The sequence below is a fragment of the Podarcis melisellensis genome, assembly GCF_964234715.1.
Source record: "Podarcis melisellensis genome assembly, chromosome: 8".
Taxonomy (NCBI): Eukaryota; Metazoa; Chordata; class Lepidosauria; order Squamata; family Lacertidae; genus Podarcis; species Podarcis melisellensis.
Window position 1 is genome coordinate 45,723,418 of NC_138540.1, and position 15,084 is coordinate 45,738,501.

The 15,084-nt window shown below is 46.1% G+C and overlaps 1 protein-coding gene and 1 long non-coding RNA gene across 2 annotated transcripts in view; both read right to left on the reverse strand.

Moving 5' to 3' along the window:
* BEAN1 (brain expressed associated with NEDD4 1) overlaps positions 1 to 14,601 on the reverse strand; it is a 45,615-nt gene extending 31,014 nt beyond the window's left edge. The window contains exons 1-2 of the mRNA XM_081920429.1: positions 14,427 to 14,601; positions 1,263 to 1,338 (exon numbers count right to left, since the gene is read on the reverse strand). Coding sequence (XP_081776555.1) covers positions 1,263 to 1,269 — 7 coding nt within the window. The 5' untranslated portion in view covers positions 1,270 to 1,338; positions 14,427 to 14,601. The remainder of the gene's footprint in view (positions 1 to 1,262; positions 1,339 to 14,426) is intronic.
* The window catches only part of LOC309375068, a 605,268-nt gene that overhangs the window by 87,946 nt on the left and 502,238 nt on the right, over positions 1 to 15,084 (reverse strand). The gene's annotated exons all lie outside the window — the stretch shown is intronic.

The window sequence follows — 15,084 nt, forward strand, 5'->3', positions numbered from 1 at the left end:
AGGGAACAGAAGGCACAAAGAGTGACTTGTTTAGAATCTGATGGCAGAGGAAGCTGAGGCAACCTCAAAGGAGGCAAGCAGGAAGTGACCCAGAAACATACGTCCTCCTGAATCAATTCACAACAGGTGCAGAATATCAGAAAGTTCTAAATTAGCTGCCTATGCCTGGGGACCAACTAGAATCACAGTGTTGAGTTGATTAACTGGTCAGCTTTATCAACACAAATTTAACAACTAAAAAGGTCTGGCAAAATGCAGTTATTTATTTAATAATTTTAAAGCACCACTTAATATTTTAAAACCTCTAAGGGGTGTATAACATTTAAAACAATCTGAAATACAAAGGAAGATAAAATAAAACCAGTAAAATTATAGTACAAAAACCATATAAGAACAGGAATGCAGGGCATCCAAGCAAGTAAATAACAACAACAGGGTCCAACCTTAAGGGTCAAGGAAGGCCTGAGCAAAAAGTCAAGTCTTTACAATACATCAGAAGCAAATGATGGAAGGGTGGTCCATAGTACAGGGGCAACAGTGGAAAATGCACGTTTTTAGGTTACAGCTCTCTGACATTCTGTAGGATGCATTGTGGTACCACAGGTGCAATTGCCCCAGATGACTCAAGGGTCCCCGAGCGATAGTAGCTCCAAGGAGAAGATGAACCTAACTCATTTCCAGTAAACCTGTCAGCAACAGATTCTGCACATGGCTCCCTGATCTGTGATGATTAACCTTTGCCAAGGAACTACCAACTCCTCTGAAGATGAAGAAAGTTCTGAACAGCTTCCAAGGACTATATCATGGCAGCCTCAAGCCCTGCCAACTAGAGCACTGGTCAGTTGGTGCTCTCAGAATGTGTGGCTTCAGTCTTGATCCTCCAGGGGAGACTGTAAAGCTGTGGAAGGTGCTGCAGGCCATTGCTGAGGCAACTTGCTCCTCTTGTTCTTCACTGTAGGATCACTGTCCAGGGTCCTGAAAATCTTGCTTCTGTTTCCCAACTCAGCACCCTTCAGAATCCTGACCTCATCCAGGCACAAAGATGACTTGGCCAGTCCCGCCTCTTTTGTACCACCACTTTTCCCCAGTGATGGCTACTGCTATGGGTCAGGACACTATGACAGTCTTACACACTTCAATCAATAGGAGAAACAACAAAGGAAAGGAAATACTGGGTGACAAGCAAAAATGGGAATAGAAGACTAGGAAAGCTGAGGATAATGAGGGATGAATATAAGCAGAGAAAATTTCTATGTACTTACGGTTCATCTCAGCTGCGGATGAGGACAACACAGGTAAAGCCAAAGGCTACAGAAATGGTAGGTTTTGAAGAGGGATCTGAAGGAAGAAGGAGACCCAGCAATGATACATCTGCTGTGTGAAAATCTGAGAACATTTTCCATGCTTCAACGAAGACCGTATTAGTCATGGTGAGGCAGCTGGGCACCAGCATAAAATCCTAAAAATGATTCTCTGAACCCTCTGCCCCCCCTTTTTTGCCTTTCTGTTCAAAACAGCAAATCATCCAGGAGAAATCACTCACCTCCCATTTAATAAGAAATAATAACCATTTTGGAGTCATTGTTGAGCCTCAGCAAGCAATATATATTTCTAGGCTGAGTCCTTGACTGATGTTTAAGACACCTCTGAGCAGAACAACACCACAGTTCAATATGGAACTGGAATATGCTCTTAATCCCTCTAGGAATCCATACAGACTACGAGTGCAGGAAGGATCATAAAAGTGTTCTCTGTGAAGGACATGGCACTCTGGAGGGCTGCAGAGCTTTCTCAACAAGTCATTTCCCATGAAGGATTCAGCTGCTCAAAGGCAAGCCACAGTTGATTCATTCTGGACTGGTTCAGATGTTATGTTGGGGTATGAGGATGCTAGAGGAGGGTTGTATTTTGAGGTATATTTTGCCAGAATCTTTCTGGTGTTAGAATCTGAGCCAGCACACCAGGCTCTATAGGGTAAACACACCATTTAGACCAGCTTCCTCCATCCTAGTGCCCTCCAGTTGTTGCTGGATTACAGTTCCCATCATCCTTTACTATTGGCCATACTGTCTGGGGCTGATGGGAGTTGGAAGTCCAACAACACCAGAAGGACTCCACCTTGGCTACCCCTGGGTTAAATAAACAACAGTTCCAACAAGCTCAGAAATTATGGGAAACTGATTAGTTTAAAAATCAGAAGCCATTTTTTCTGTCTCCTTCATGCAAAAGAGGAGGAGAGGGGATGCTTGCCCCAGTTTGTTTACAAACCCTAAATTCTGAGGGAATGTTGGGGCCCATCAGGGCTTCAACACATCCCCCCAAACAGACAAGCTACACCAGCTCTGGAGCTGGAGTAATTTATTTCTCTCCCACTGGAAACTGGGAGCATGTTGGGGGCCTACTAGGAGAATATGTAGATTCACAGCGCCTCGTGGCACACCCCTTAATCACTCCTAGAATGCTTCCTCTGACATTGGAGAGAAGCCAGTTGTGGACTTTTCTGCAGCCTTTCAATGGGGGCAACCAATGTTGGATCTCCCTTTTGAGGGTAGATCCATCTCTGTTTCCTTGGAGAGAGAAAGATGTGGTTGTTCTTACAACTCATGTGATACCCTCCTGGGGCCCCCATATGATTTCAGTCTGAAAAGTGGCTTATAAATCTTTTAACAACATTTAAACAAACAAACAACCACATCCCTTCTCAAATGTTAATAATTTAAGAGACAGCCAAATCTGCACAATTGTTCTTAAGCTGAGGCTCTCAGGAAGCTGAATCCTAAGCCAAATATCTACGTAATTATTTAAAGCAGGTGTGGGAAACCTTTGGTCTTGCAGAGGTTGCAGGACTACAATGCCCATCACCCTTGACCATGCTTGCTGGGGCTGATGAGAGTTGCAGCTCAGCAACTTCTGGAGGACTAAAGGTTCCCCCCACTCTTTTCACCAATATAGCTGAGGCTGCATACGTTATGAAAACGGTAAAATCCAATTTGCAATTTTTAAAATGGTTATTTAAAAACATCAAAGCCAGCAAGGGATTAAACCCCCCCCCCCAATTAACAATATAAAGAAACAAAAACTGCAGCATCTAAAAGCCACAATATAAGATAGAGGAACGGCAATAAGAACGACAAATCAAACATTAAAAAGCCTGCTGCCGTTTGCCACCTTAAAAGCAGCTAAGTTTGGCACATCAGTAAGTATCAAATTGGACCAATTTCATCAATTTTGTTGAGTTAACTGAACTAGTTTTAATTGGATTTTGAATATACATGCAAATAATTGTTACTGTTTTGAATTTTATTGAGTTATTATCTTCCCTTATAGGGTAGGGTAAGGGGCATGGTTCTTAAAGAAATGGCAAGTTCTTAAAGAAATGGGAGTGCCTGATCACCTCATCTGTCTTTTGAGAAATCTCTATGTGGGACAAGAAGCTACAGTTAGAACTGGATATGGAACAACTGATTGGTTCAAATTGGGAAAGGAGTATGGCAAGGCTGTATATTGTCTCCCTGGTTATTTAACTTATATGCAGAATTCATCATGCGAAAGGCTGGACTGGATGAATCCCAAGCCGGAATTAAGATCGCCGGAAGAAATATCAACAACCTCAGTTATGCAGATGACACAACCTTGATGGCAGAAAGTGAGGAGGAATTAAAGAACCTTTTAATGAGGGTGAAAGAGGAGAGCGCAAAATATGGTCTGAAGCTCAACATCAAAAAAACGAAGATCATGGCCACTGGGCCCATCACCTCCTGGCAAGTAGAAGGGGAAGAAATGGAGGCAGTGAGAGATTTTACTTTTTTGGGCTCCATGATCACTGCAGATGGTGACAGCAGTCACGAAATTAAAAGACGCCTGCTCCTTGGGAGAAAGGCGATGGTAAACCTAGACAGCGTCTTAAAAAGCAGAGACATCACCTTGCCAACAAAGGTTCATATAGTTAAAGCCATGGTTTTCCCAGTAGTGATGTATGGAAGTGAGAGCTGGACCATCAAGAAGGCTGATCGCCGAAGAATTGATGCTTTTGAATTATGGTGCTGGAGGAGACTCTTGAGAGTCCCATGGACTGCAAGAAGATCAAATGTATCCATTCTTAAGGAAATCAGCCCTGAGTGGTCACTGGAAGGACAGATCGTGAAGTTGAGGCTCCAATACTTTGGCTACCTCATGAGAAAGGAGGCTCCCTGGAAAAGACCCTGATGTTGGGAAAGATGGAGGGCACAAGGAGAAGGGGACGACAGAGGACGAGATGGTTGGACAGTGTTCTTGAAGCTACAAACATGAGCCTGACCAAGCTGCGGGAGGCAGTGGAAGACAGGAGTGCCTGGAGTGCTCTGGTCCATGGGGTCTTGAAGAGTCAGACATGACTAAACGACTAAACAACAACAACAACAAGGGGCACGGGGGATGAGGTTATGGAACACTTCTTGTCATTATGCAACAGCATCAATTTTGAAATCATGGTTGATGTACCTAAGGGAAGAGGACGAGGTCTGTATAACTACCCTGACCTGTCTTTGGCAACCTGGTGCCCTCCAGATTGCCTCCATCATCACCATGCTGGCTAGCGCTGATAGAAATTGGAGTCCAACAACATCTGGAGGCAATTTCATCCTGTTACGGGGCAGTCCTATACATAACAATTCAGAAGTAAGCCCCATTGCTTTTTGGTAGGGCTTATATATATTGGATTGCAGCCTTAAACTACTTGGCTGCTCACGAATTGGAGGAGAAAAGAAACAGCAAAGAGACAAATCCGCCAGTCCAAGCTAAAATCAGTTATATGACTCAGACCACATTCTAATTAGTGTAATAGGAAAGGAGTTATGCCTGGCAAAATGTTGGTACCTCTCCTGCCAACTTGCTAGACTTGTGCAGATTCCACAGTGTGCAAGTCATCCTTGACACAAGTTCAATGCAAGGCAATCAGAAACTAACCTCAAATGACCTTGACTGCACAGGCTGTGACTTTGGGGCAATGGGAAGATGGAATTATTGGCTTTGGCAGATACTTTCCCTGCTTCTGTACTGTACTTTGCTTGGGACAGGTTTGTAACAGGGGAAAAAAACCTTTGCGTGGTTTCGTCTAGATTATTTTTTTTTGCAATGTTTAATGAAAATAATAAAAATTGCTTAAAAACAAAAAATTAAAACCAGGTGAAAACGGGCACCGCTCATTAAGGTGGGCTAGAAATATTGTAAATAAATGAATTCAAGATGAAACCAAGAACACAATGAATAAAATCCAAAAATGGGAAAATAGGCAGTACACTTTGGTAAATACGGTACATAAAAGCGGCAAGAGGACAGAGCAACAACTCCACTCCCCCATGGGAAAGTGGAACAAAACAGAACAATAAATAGGCAGCCAGGCAGCATGAAAGTCAGGAGCTAATTGGACCCCATAAAAACCGGATCACATTTGCTAAAAGATTTCTGAAAGAGACAAGTCTTGGCTGGACGCCTAGAATAATACAGTGTATGGGAGGTGATTCCATCAATCCTTGGCATCTCCAGATAGAGTTGGGGGAAGAATCTCTGTTTAAAACCCTGGAGAGGTGCTGACAGTCAGCGTAGACCAGGGACAAGCTCCTGTTTCAGCCAGAGGGACTCACTCCCTGCTGGACAACCTTCCATGGGCCATATGTGAGTTATGGGTGTGGCCAGCAGCAAAAGTGGATGGAACTACCGTTAATTTTAACTTGATATGGTAGACTACTTTCTATGCATATACATATAACCCTCTCAATCATCCACCCAGAGCAAGAGAAACTTGCTTGTTTTTGCCAGAGTCTGGCAAAACCACTCATTGAGGGTGGAAAGTAGGGCCAGCGGGAGTCAGGACCGGCCCAAGACATTTTGGCACCTGAGGCAAACCACAAAATGGCACCTCCTCCTTCCCAGGGAAGAAGGGGTGAGTGAAGATCTACATCAGGAACAAGGAGGAAATAAAGATCTACATCAGGATCTGCTGCACCTGTTGCCTAAGGTGGCTGCCTCCCTTTGCCTCATGGGTAGACTGGCCTTGGTGAGGGTTGTATCAGGGAGTTCCAAGGGCCAGACAGAGGCCTGGAGAGCCGCATTTGGCCCCCAGGCCAGAAGTGCCATACCCTAGTGCAGATTGGCCAAATGGATCCGTGGTATCTGTCTCGGTGTAAGGCAGATTTCTATGTTCATTCAGCAACAGCCCCTGGAAAGAGGCCTCAAATGCAGAACAAATGAAAGCAGCCCTTAAGATGCCCTGGTCCAAATCTCTTTAGGCTTTAGATACACCAGATATTTATATCCTGGCACCCTCAGACCAAATTCAGTCTTGCACATAGCTGCGGAGCAAGCAGAGCGGGCTTCAGACTGGACAAACGTGTCTGTTGCTTCCTGCAGCAGCGTCCAGCTTACAGAGGGATTATTCTGTCTTGCTGGATGAAGGATTTGGTTGGGCAGGACTTAAATGCTTTCTCAACCTCTGGCCTCTCTGGTTCCGGTTTCTGGAGCTCCAGATTGCACAGGCGCCAGCTGTACAAGCAGGCATGATCTGAAAAAGGGCGTCGAGCGGGCAGTGCCTTGCGTGCATTTAATCAAGAAGGTGCTAAAACTGGGGCAGAATTCCTTGTAGAAAGATTCTCAGCTGGCTCTTAAAGGCCCTGCTCCCAGATGGGTTAAGACCATGGGAGCTAAGCAGCAGCTGCTTAATTAAGAAGCTCTGCCCTTCACAGTCACATATGCCACTTCTTTCAAGGCCAAGGGAAGCGCTGCAAATGCTGCAAAGCTCAGAACCAGGAGACAGCGAGGAAAGACAAGACTAGGACTCAGCCACTGTTTAGTAAGTAGAAGACCCCAGGTGCAACTCCCAGCATTCCCAGGGCTACATCCATGCCATACATTTAAAGCAGAGTCATGCCACTTTAATTGTCATGTCTTCCCTCAAAGAATCCTGGGAACTGCTGCTTCTTAAGGCTACTGGGAACTGTAGCTCTGTGTGAGGTAAACACTAAAGCAGATCTGTATGTATTAGGGCTAGTCCATGGTGGATGGTGGCACCCACCTGACCTCCTGACAGCTGAGTCACCGCTGCTTACTAGGAAAGAGAGTGGGGAGGTGACAGGGAGGTTGGCATGGTAGAAACGTACTGCCAGGAGGGCTGAATTGGCTCTGCTGGTGCTTTTGCCCTGTGCCAACCTCACCACTGCCTTGCCCTTCCCTTCCCAGCAAGGAGCAACAATTCAGTTGTTGGGAGGTCAAGTGAGCGTGCCACCAGGGCTGTTCCTTCAGAATATGCTGTTCCTGCCTAAGTGTCAAGAATTTAAGCTAACCCATACTGAAATTAAACACAAAATCCATGTTAAAATATTTCCTTTCCGGGAACTGAGGACTACCAAGTGTTCCAAAATAAGCAACTGAGACACATTCTTGTTCAGGGAGCAACCTAAATGGACTACTTGTTGCTGAACTACAACTCAGCCACAGCAAGGAGAGAAAGGGGGGAAATCCTTTGTTTGGTTTTAGATGATGTAGTTGTGTTTTGTGTTTGTTTTATTATAAGAGGTATCCATCCTTACCTGGCATTCCTCCTCATACAGGAAGGAATGCCTCTTAAGATGGCAGAGACAGGAAATCTGCATCCCTCAAGAAGTTGCATGCCTACAACTATCAATCCTCTCTGTTGGCCATGCTGGCTGGAGCTGATGAGAGTTGGAGCCTGGAGGGTGTGAAGGGCGACAGGTCCTGCACCTCTCTTTTACATATTTATGATAAAATAAAGACTTAATGTAGTCAGCAAACACAAATTCAATATTATTTTAAAAGAATCATATTTTGTGTCCTTCTCACCAGTCAGCAAATAAATCAACATGAATCTGTACTATTTAGTCATCATCATCACCATCAAAATCTTACATAAGATTCTAGATTGCACCCAGTACTGCAAATGGTGGCAGGAAATCCTGTACCTCCAAGTTCCAATTAATTATGAAGTTACTCCATCTTCCAATAAACTTTTTGTGTGTCTGTGTTCTCTAACACCGACATAATTTGATTCGATCATATCCACAATAACAGAATTTTATATTAACAAGATGTCTCTTCCCCCTCTTGCTTATTGTCTCCTTTCCGCTGTAAGAATAGCATGTTCTAATCATCTGTTGGGATTATTGGTCTGACATAACAAAATAATACAGTTAAAGGGTTCAACGATAGGGTTCATGCCATTTCCTTTATGTGATTAAGAACTAGCTTCCAAATGTTATGACCCTAGGACATGTCCAGTAAATATGACCTATATCTGCTTGCATTGAATTACACTGCCAGTGGTTATTATTAACCCCAGGGAAAGTTCAGTTGGATCTCAATAGAGTAAGACACCACCAGAATAACAATTTGTAAGAGCTTTCTTTAAGATTCACACTTTGGCATTCACACTTAAAGAGGCCTTTAATGGTGGTAACCAAGTTCTAAACCCATTTTTAAATAGCTGCAGAAATATTCTGCTGTAACTCTTTTCCCCTGGCTATCATGTGCGTGTATAGGATTGCACTGTAATCCTATTCACACTTACCTGGGAGTCAGCTCCATTGAACTCATGGGACTTATTTATTAGATGACAGTAAACGTCCAGCTTCAGCCGTGCTATAGCTGTTCCAAGGTCATTCCCTGGTTCTCTAGTGAATCAAGACCTTTGCAGTCATACTCACACTCACACTCATCATCATCACTGTTGTTATTGTTATTTTATTGCCTTCTGGGCATATGTTTCAAGGCAATGCACAAAATTCAGAACAAAACTGCTAAAAGCAATAAAAGAAATAGAAGTAGAGAAATTTCAAAACGACCCAAAGCAGACACCCATAACAGAGACTTATTCATCCAGCTGGGTAAAGCCTGTCGGAAAAGAAACGCCTCCATTTTTGTCTGGCGCCTGTTGTATCTCAGTGCTGTTCTACAGAACAAGAGCAACCACCCTAAAAGCCCCCTCTCTCTTATGTTGAATGCCACACTATTCCCATTCTCAACTTCAGAAACACCTATCTTAGAGGAATATAGGCTTTGCAGATTCACCACTCAGAGCGTGACAAGGAAAACTCAGTTAATCTCATTGGGCTCCTTTGTGTGTAACAGCAACGTTCATGCCTACAGGAAGATTATTCAACCCAGAAAGCGAAGAGAAGAAGCTGCTATATTGACTACTGGTCCATCTAGCACAGTATTGTGTACGTTGACTGGCAGCGGCTCTCCAGAGTTTCAGACAGGAGCCTTTGCCCAACCTATGCAGAGATGCCAGGGGCCAAACCTGGGACCTTCTGCATGCAAAGCAGGCGTGCTCTGCCACTGGGCCCTTGAAATGATCTGCTGCCTTCTATTTTTGTTTCCACTTCCAGATCAGGAAAGCTGGTTTCACAAGCTCTTCCCAGCCTGAATGACCACCAGACCAACCAATCTTGTTTCTATTTGGCCAGGGGGTACAAGGCGGTGTGCGTGACTCCCCCTGCCCCACAATTTCACTCTCACAACAACCCTGTGTGGTAGATTAGGCTGAGAGGCTGCAATGTCACCCATTGAACCTCATGGCTGAATGAGAATTTGAACCAGGGCCCCTCCAGTCCCAGCCCGAGTCTCTAACAGCTACAAATGAAAGAAATTGCTATCAATGAACCTAAACAGTCGCAAACTCAGTAAGCTCTATGGCAGTGATGTGGCCATCTTTGGTCCTCCAGATGTGTTTGGACTCCAGCAAAGGTCCATGGTCAGGGATGATGGTTGGTAGCTCTAGCCCATATGGAGGACCACAGGCGCCCCTGCCCAGGCCTAGGGTGCCCAAGGCACAAGTGTTGTTCACCTAACTTGATCTATTGTAATCTGCTGTGACAGACAGGCTTTTCTAATCAGACATAATGAACAACTCCTGGCAGGGGAGAAAGATGGCAACACTTCGTTTGCCACACTGTCCTAAGAGGAAGTGTGCCTGCATAGCAAATTTCAAACTACCAAGATACAGACACCCCACATATACATTAAAAGGTCTTCAAGTACCAGGCTATACACACAACACACCTATATGTCCACTGAACATATAAGGGGAGTAGATCAGGATCTTGCCTGTTGGTCACACACCCAGCACTGATGTTGCTGCTAGCCATGTCCATCAGGTGACTACAACATTAGTGAGGAAGGAACTTACTGGCATGCAACCAGTCAGGGATCCTAAATGACACATAAATGATAAACACAGAGTTGTAGTTTCTTATTAAGGCAGAGCAGGCAACTGCCAGGAGGGGATATGGCCAGTGAATTGGGACAACCCTGCTCAACGAGAGGGGCTGGGTGGACAACTGTTCTCTTTTATTTAATGAGCCTTACATTACTGAAGCTGGCTAAAAGTTTGGGCAATCTTATAAACAGTTCTGTGAATGCAGCAAGGCTTTTGCTCTCCCCTCTCCTGATCGGTTTCTTTGTGGGAATTTTCAAGGGAATGTTCTCAGAGTACAGCAACTGCTGACTATTAAAGCAGCTACTGATCTCCCACACGGACATATGCATACATGCACTCTCTGGAGCAAACAAATTCGTAAACACCGGCAGATTACTTTTGCTGATTGGAATAATGGCTGCCTCTTCCCAGATGGATAATGCTTCCCAAGAAAAGAGAATGGTGGAGGTAAAGAACTTGGTGTGTGTGTGGTGGGGGGAGAGAAGAGTCTTAATAACAGTTTGTTTTGGTTTGCACAGCAGATGTCATTTAGTGGTACATGACGTTGTCAAAGCACACCCACTCAGTTTACTAGCCAGATTTTAGGAATCCATTAAACATTCGCTCCAGTGAGTGGAAATAAAATCCAGTCATTCACTTACATTTTGGAAAGCCTCCTGTTTGAGGGAGCAATGTGCACAGCTTTCTGTTCTCTTACAGGGCAATCCTATTCATGTCTACTCAAGCATAAGACATGAGACTTCAGTGGGGCTTACTCCCATCTAAGTGGGCAAAGGATTTGCTGTCTTAAGGCCTCATAGGGGCAGAGAGAAATGTGGGCTGTGTAAGTGAGCACGCTAAGGGTGCAACTCTAGCCCCAGTTACCAAGGAAGATCCATGCCCACAGGATTCAATTAGGCCTTTCTTCTGAACAGACAGGGTTAGGATGGCATTGTAATTCTCTTTGCTGCTCTGCTTTGCCACTGCTCCCCACTGAAAGGAGAGGGGAGGTTTCAGACAAATCCTGGAGGACCCTGGACCCACCCACCACTGATCTGCAGTGGACTTCTGGGTGGAAAGGGAAGGTTAAGGGGGGGAATGCTGTTGGGTTGATGTGAATGGTTTTTGGGGTTTGTTTATCTACTGGTTTGTGTTTATCTGCTGTTTAGTGGGTGTGAGTTTATTGTCTGAAAATGGCTAATGTCTTTTTGTTACTGTTTAGGGGACTGGTGTGTTGCTTTATTTTCCTATATGGTGTATGAAATCTTAACATATTATATGGCCTCTCCTGATTTGGATGTTATAGAGAAATACTGTAGATTATCCATATACTGGTGACATCTCACACCAAATTTCATAATGACCACTCCCAACAGTTTCATGTAGATGTTAAATACTAATGGGGACAGGATGACACCCTGTGCCACCCCACAATGCAGCTGCCAGGAGGCCAAGAAGTGATCACCCAGTGATAACTCTGAAACTGACCCTGGTGAAACAGTGCCTCAGTACTCATCTCACATGGCCAATTCAGGAAGGTATCTGTTAAGTTGTGGGTGAACATATCAGACGACACAGTGATTCTTCAAACAGCTATTGTTTATTCACAGGCCCAGAACAGCACTGAGCTGAAGGGTTCAGCCAACCTGCTTATATAGAGCTCAACTACAAAGCAACAGTAACAACTTTCTGTAACTATTCAATCACCGAACGTCACTTTCAATCCCTTATTTGCATATGTGGACCTGAGTGAAAACTATCTACAGTATCCCCCTGCTGGCCCAGGGTGAGAACTTCAGTACATAACAGTATCATGGTTAAAGACACCAAAAGCAACTGAGGAAGAGTAATAGGGTCACACTCACTTTGCCTTTCTCTCAACAAAGGCCATCCATCAGGGCGACCAGAGCTGATTCAGTCCTGTAACCAGCTCTGAACTCCAACTGAAATGTGTCAAGATAATCAGTTTCACCCAAAAGTACTTGCAACAGTCACACCATCACCTTCCTCCATCCCAAGCATATGATGTAAACAACAGGAGCCTATTGACAAAAATGTACTCCAGTCAATCAGTGACCCTAGAAGGTATCTCACACATTATGAACAGCTTTACTAAAAGAACACAAGACCCACCCAGACATACACTTGCACCCTGTCTCACACTCAGAGAACACCAACCCTCTGCCAATTGCAGGTTCTCATCCTGCACAGGAAATGCACCTGACTTCTGCCCTCACTACATTCAGTCTCTTCCTGGTTGAAATCAAAATAGAAGAGGAGTAGTGCCCTTGTGCTGGGAACAAAGGGGCTCCCCATAGATAGATAGATAGATAAATAAATAAATAAATAAACAGAATGATATCATCAAGACAATACTTTGGGGCAGAAGCTCAGGGTCCTGCTTAACAGAATGAGCAGGAAAACTCCCAAAATGCAACAGGCTTGGTTTTTGACATTTTAAATTGATACATAGTGCTATCTGAAGTCCAGAGCCTAAAATTATCCTTAACTGCATCATTGCATGCAGTGTATCTGTCCCAACCTGGTATCTTCCAGATGTTTTGGACTACAACTCCTACCAGCCATGACCATTGGACATACTAGCTACAGCTGATGGCAATTGTAGCTCACACCTTCTTGAGGGCATTAAGTTGAAGAAGGCTGATTCAGAGGATTGACTTGTCCTGCTTTCGTTTAAGATGAGTTAAGTATGGAGCCTTGCATATAGTGCTTTTAATATTTTATTACAGCATCTGCCTTGCATACAGAAAGTCTCAAGTTCAATCCCTGGTGTCTCCAGGCAGACCTGGGAGACTCCTGCCTGAAACCCTGGAAAGCTGCTGCCAGTCAGTGTAGACAATACTGAGCTGGATGGGCCAACAGTCTGACACAATATAAGGCAGCTTCCCATGTTCCAGTGTGCCTCCAGTGTGGGAGAGCCCAGCACGCCTCTAGGTAACCAGTTCTACGGTCAAACTGCTCTACCCATCAATCCCCCCCCCCCATGTTCAATGGAAGTCCACCATATTGTAACTTAAGCCCATTAGACCCAGTCCTACCCTCCGGGGCTGCAGAGAATAAATCAATTAGATGTATACCAGGTTTTGAAATGCAATTGTCTAAGTTTGCCAAAACCAAAACAAACCCCCACTCTCCTTCTGCTACCATTTGTGCAGTTATAAAACACCCAGCAACGATTAGCATGTAAATATTATTTTATTGTCTTTCTTTCCTCCTCCCATCAAATAATGTCAAAGGAGGAAACAGAAGCCCATCTGCTTTCTCGCTGCAAGGGGCCCCATCCCTTGTGCCAGGAATGGAGCAGGAAATGAGAGAGAGAGAGAGATGCTTTTGTAGCTGTACTTACGCATGCAATGTGTTACAGATGCTTTAAAAGTTTCAATAGAAAACCCCACCGCCGCTGACACAATTGTGCCAAAATGATGTGTTTCACTGCAGGGCTCTTAGACACCACATGCTCATCAGCACAGGTGCTCTCCTCCTCCTCCCTTCCTCTCCCTCCAACTATACAAAACCAATTAAGAAGGGAGGGAAACACAGACCAATTCATAGATGTGACTAACAGGTGTACATGCAACACATTTCTCCCACCCCATGCAGAGATGCAGGCTTTCCCTTTCACCCACTTGAGCTGCATAATCGGGGAGTGGTTAAAAAAAGAGGTTTATTCCATACTCTAAAAAAATTAGACATACATTCCAGAGCGCTGTTTCTACCCTGCCTGCGTTTCCACGTTGCCTTGCTAAGTGCAAAAATATGGAAAGGGTTATATTATTTCCGATGAAATCATTTGGATTCCTCCCCCCCCCCCCGCCAACCAAAAGGTGAATTCCCATGAAACAGACATGCACCCGTTTAAATTTAGCACAGCCCTCTCCAACCTTGCGCCCCCACCCAATGTTTTGGACCACAACTCCCATCATCCCTGAGTACTGGCCATGCTGGCTGGTGCTGATGGGAGTTGGAGTCTGACAACATCTGGAGAGCACCGGCTTGAGGAGGGCTGACCTGGTGCGTGGGCATTTCAAGGGATGCGCGCCCGGGAAGAACGATGCGCGTGGGTTTCGTCTTAAGGATGGATGGAGGAAGGAAGCCTTTGGAAATGTAGGGTGCAAGTGCACAGCCGCGTGGGCTGGCGGGGAGAAGCCCCGGCAGCAGACCTCCCCGCCCGCCCGCCCTCCCTCCCGCAGGATCCGTCGCCCCGTCCCCTGCCTCTTACCGGAGCCCATTCAGGCGACCGATCTCTCCATGCGCTCCGACGGCTGCAGCCGGGCGACGACGGCGAAGGCGGCGGGAGAGGCAGACTTCCGCTTTCGCCGCCGCCGCCAGCCCGGCCAGAGCAGCGGCGAAGAGGCGGAGGCGGGACGCGGCGCTCCGTGACCTCCGACCGCCGCCGGCAGCAGCGCCTTCCCAGTGGCTGCGGCGCGGCGCCGGGCTGCCGGCTGCCGAGAGAGCCCCGCGTGGCCGTGCGCTTGGCGCCTGCAGGCAGCCGCCGCCGCCGCCGCGGCATCTGGGCTCCCTCGGAGGGCCCAGCCCGCCGCCCGCCTGCTCAGCCGCCCGGTCCGCCTGTAGCAGCAGCGCCTCGACGTGGCGGAGAAGAGGCGGGCAGCGGAGCGCGCCGAGGGGACTGGCGCCGGGACGCCCCCCACCTCCCCCGCCAGGCAGCGGCTCTTCCTCGGCTGCCCTTCTCAGCTGGGGTAGAAGTTCTGCTCAGCCAAGCGCTCCGGAGGAAGAGGAAGAAAGCGGACCTTCCGCGAATCAGGGCCTTTAGCAACAGGGAAAGGAAGATGTGAGCATCTCGAGTGCAGAAAGAAAAGGGCTCCTCTGGACAGGTGGATTTCCTCCCGGGCATCCCCCCCCCCATGCATTCTGTAGCA